General features: G+C 31.6%; 1 protein-coding gene across 1 annotated transcript; it reads right to left on the bottom strand.

The window, feature by feature from the left end:
* Nucleotides 1-358: 358 nt before the first annotated feature.
* On the bottom strand, nt 359-2,171 carry LOC127101452 (putative zinc finger protein CONSTANS-LIKE 11). Its single transcript, XM_051038881.1, has 4 exons — nt 1,473-2,171; nt 1,233-1,385; nt 1,021-1,143; nt 359-828 (listed from the first exon to the last, which is right to left on the bottom strand). Exons 1-4 carry the CDS (start codon nt 2,154-2,156, stop codon nt 721-723), a joined length of 1,068 nt encoding a protein of 355 aa, XP_050894838.1. The 5' UTR covers nt 2,157-2,171; the 3' UTR covers nt 359-720.
* Nucleotides 2,172-2,935: the final 764 nt, after the last annotated feature.

The raw sequence follows: 2,935 nt of genomic DNA, 5'->3' as shown, positions 1-2,935 counted from the left end.
ACATTATCCAAGAATTCATACATATCGGCACTCTTGAACAAAAAGATGTCGCTAAAAAGAATAAAAATATTTTTATTTGAAGATGTTCGATCTCTCCTATTTTAAATATTTGTTGGCAACTCTTATCGGAAAGAGTCGTTTTTACTACTATCTATTTTATTAATCGGGTCTTATCTCGAGTCTTAAGTAATGTTAATCTTATTTAATATCGGATCTTATCTCGAGTCTTAAGTAATGTTAATCTTATTCAATAGGTTCTCAACGTTTTTATATTCCAATAAATTGAATCGCTCGCAATCAAATGTATTTCTTTTAATGTTCCTTATACACAGTATAAAAATAATGAAAAAAATTCTAATAAAATAATATAGTAGTTTTATTCCCCATGTCAAACAAGATTGAATGTATAAAAGCATGCCTACCAATGATTATGGAATTCAATATACATTCACTAAACAATTGATAAATCATATCTTTGAATACAAAAAAAAGAAAAAGAAGTGGAATATTAATGCAACTATAAACTAGCTATCTATCTAGGGCACCCTCCAACAACCAAATTTCATATTGACCATATAAAACATCTGAGATTCCATGTGAGTGACTTATTCATATATTTTATTTTTTCATATAACAAAAAAACATTACAAAGAAAACACTTCCACTTTGATCGACCCTAAAGTCTAAAGATTCTTCTTCCATTATCCTAACACTAAAAACTCATAATCCAAAGTACTGAAATTGACTAACTCCATAACTATTACTCTTCAGATATTGTTCGGCTGCTCCCACTGTCACATCATCTTCATATAACCTCAATTCTTCCATCTACATAATAGCCACATTGTTATTTCAACATAATAATATATATCTTTATTAAATATTTTCTAGCGTTTTCAAAAATACTAAAAATTTATATAACAATTGACATTATTACATTACGCGACGATGACAATAATATTATATCAACATCGTGCAAGGTAATATGTCCGAATTAATATAGTTAGTAATATTATTTACCCAAAAATCGACTTCGTCTTCGTCTCTACAAGGAACCTTAGGAATCTCGTTGGGCTCGTCATTACGCGCGAACCTCCCACGTACGCGCGGTCGATTGTCTGCTAGTGTTTTTCGACATGCATACTGATGACATAAACAACAAATTTTGAAGTTAGAATCTTCTTCTTCTTAATCAAATTTTCATAATTACTTTACATTATAATCTTGATTACCTTAATGGTCTTATTGAAGTTTCTCTGTGTTCTCTTAGCTCTGTATTTCGAAATTTTTTCCTTTCTTTCTTCAGCACTGTATCGCCCTACTTTGAAATTCGATTCCTCTTGCGAATTTCCCTCCTTTGGAGACATGTTATTTTCTTTCATGTTCTGATTTTTCGACATGTTAGAAAAAAAAATTATACAGAAATAGCACACAAATGAAAAAGATTAAAACAAAGAAACCTACGAATTTACCTGCAAATCACCTGTGCTACAAACCCTTCTCAAACTATTTTCGGAGGAGCTTAGATCATGCATTTGAAATTTCGGTGAATCCATAAGATTATCGCGGTGAGTTTGGAACAGAAAACTCGGCTTGTTTTCGAAAGAGTTACTGCTAAAGCTTCTTTGCATGTACTTTGATACACTCTCAACAGCACTGTAACTATGAGGAAGAAACTGATTATTGTTATAATAATCAACACTTATTTGTGATGATGAATCCTCGTTTTTAACTTGTGAGAGATCAAAATCTGAGAAGCTTCCATCAGTTTGATGATAACTGGTGAGGTTTTGATCAGTTGGAGGAGAGAAAGAGAAAAAAGAAGGCGAGAAAGGATCAAGAGAAGGAAGAAGAGGTTCATCAAATGGGTTAGAAGGAGTATTGTTGAAGAAAGGGAAGGAATCAGAGAGAAATGGAAGATCTTGAGTCCCATCATGTTCTGAGGTTGAATGTGAGTGGAAAGTTGTGGCAAAAGAATAGAGATCAGAAGACATAGAATCAATCAAAGATGTGAAACAATAGTTTGTGATTTGAATGATGGTAATTGTTTGTGGTTGAAGAATGAGACAAAGAGAAAGTGTCTCTGTGTTTGATGGAGACTTGAGAGTTTTGAGAGATGAGACCAGTCCATCATAGTTTGAGTATTTTGCTGTCATTTATAACAATGTGATGATGCTTGTAAATTTTCCATTTTGTCCCTTTCTTTTTCATATTCTTAAAGTAGATTAGTGCTCCTTTTTGAATTTTATATTGAGGAACAACTGTATCATGTTATTCACTAAGCAAGATTAACTAGTAACATTGTTTTATGTGTTATGTTACTGTCAAGGAAAAGAAGAGAAAATGAAGATTACTTAATAATAATACTTGTTGAACTGAGAAATGAATTGCTCTAATGGAAGCACTTAGTTTTATGACTTAATTGTATAGATGTCACTAAATAGCTACTAATAAGGATACCTAATAGCATAGAAGAATGCAAAAATAATTGTAAACTAACTATTACTTGACTCATCATTTCTAATAGTTACCGGAGGATATACAGGAGAAATCTTAGGTCGGATTGTACGTGTATTTGTAGTTGTTTTTATTAGTCTTTGATTAATTTTGATTAAGTTATATGAAGAAAAAAATAGGAAGAAAATGAAGAAACAAAGCAAAAATATGAAAAAGTGAAGAAATTGTGAAGAAAAGAGCGTTTTCAGCGCAATTTATATCATGATGTATGTCTACGAACTTGATCATATCAAGAATTTAGTAACTTCAAACGAGGTGAGACTTATTGCAAATGAAAACTAACAAAAAACTCTATCTATTGGAAAAATCGTGGTCGCGATGGGATCCTTTTCTGACGCGTTTTTGTTTCTATTTAAAGGAAAAAGGCAAAGAAAAGAGGGATGGACATTCTTGTGATAGAATTTTGACAGCGAAACAA

This window comes from Lathyrus oleraceus, chromosome 7 (genome assembly GCF_024323335.1).
Source record: "Lathyrus oleraceus cultivar Zhongwan6 chromosome 7, CAAS_Psat_ZW6_1.0, whole genome shotgun sequence".
NCBI lineage: Eukaryota > Viridiplantae > Streptophyta > Magnoliopsida > Fabales > Fabaceae > Lathyrus > Lathyrus oleraceus.
The sequence above is the reverse complement of the archived record's forward strand: the minus strand, read 5'-3'. Positions and strand labels throughout refer to the sequence as shown.

Coding starts and splice junctions, on each gene's coding strand:
- LOC127101452 (XM_051038881.1), bottom strand. CDS start 2,156: ATGACAGCAAAATACTCAAACTATGATGGACTGGTCTCATCTCTCAAA. Junction 1,386..1,472: donor GTAGCACAGGTGATTTGCAG/GTAAATTCGTAG, acceptor TCGAAAAATCAG/AACATGAAAGAAAATAACAT. Junction 1,144..1,232: donor ACTTCAATAAGACCATTAAG/GTAATCAAGATT, acceptor TTATGTCATCAG/TATGCATGTCGAAAAACACT.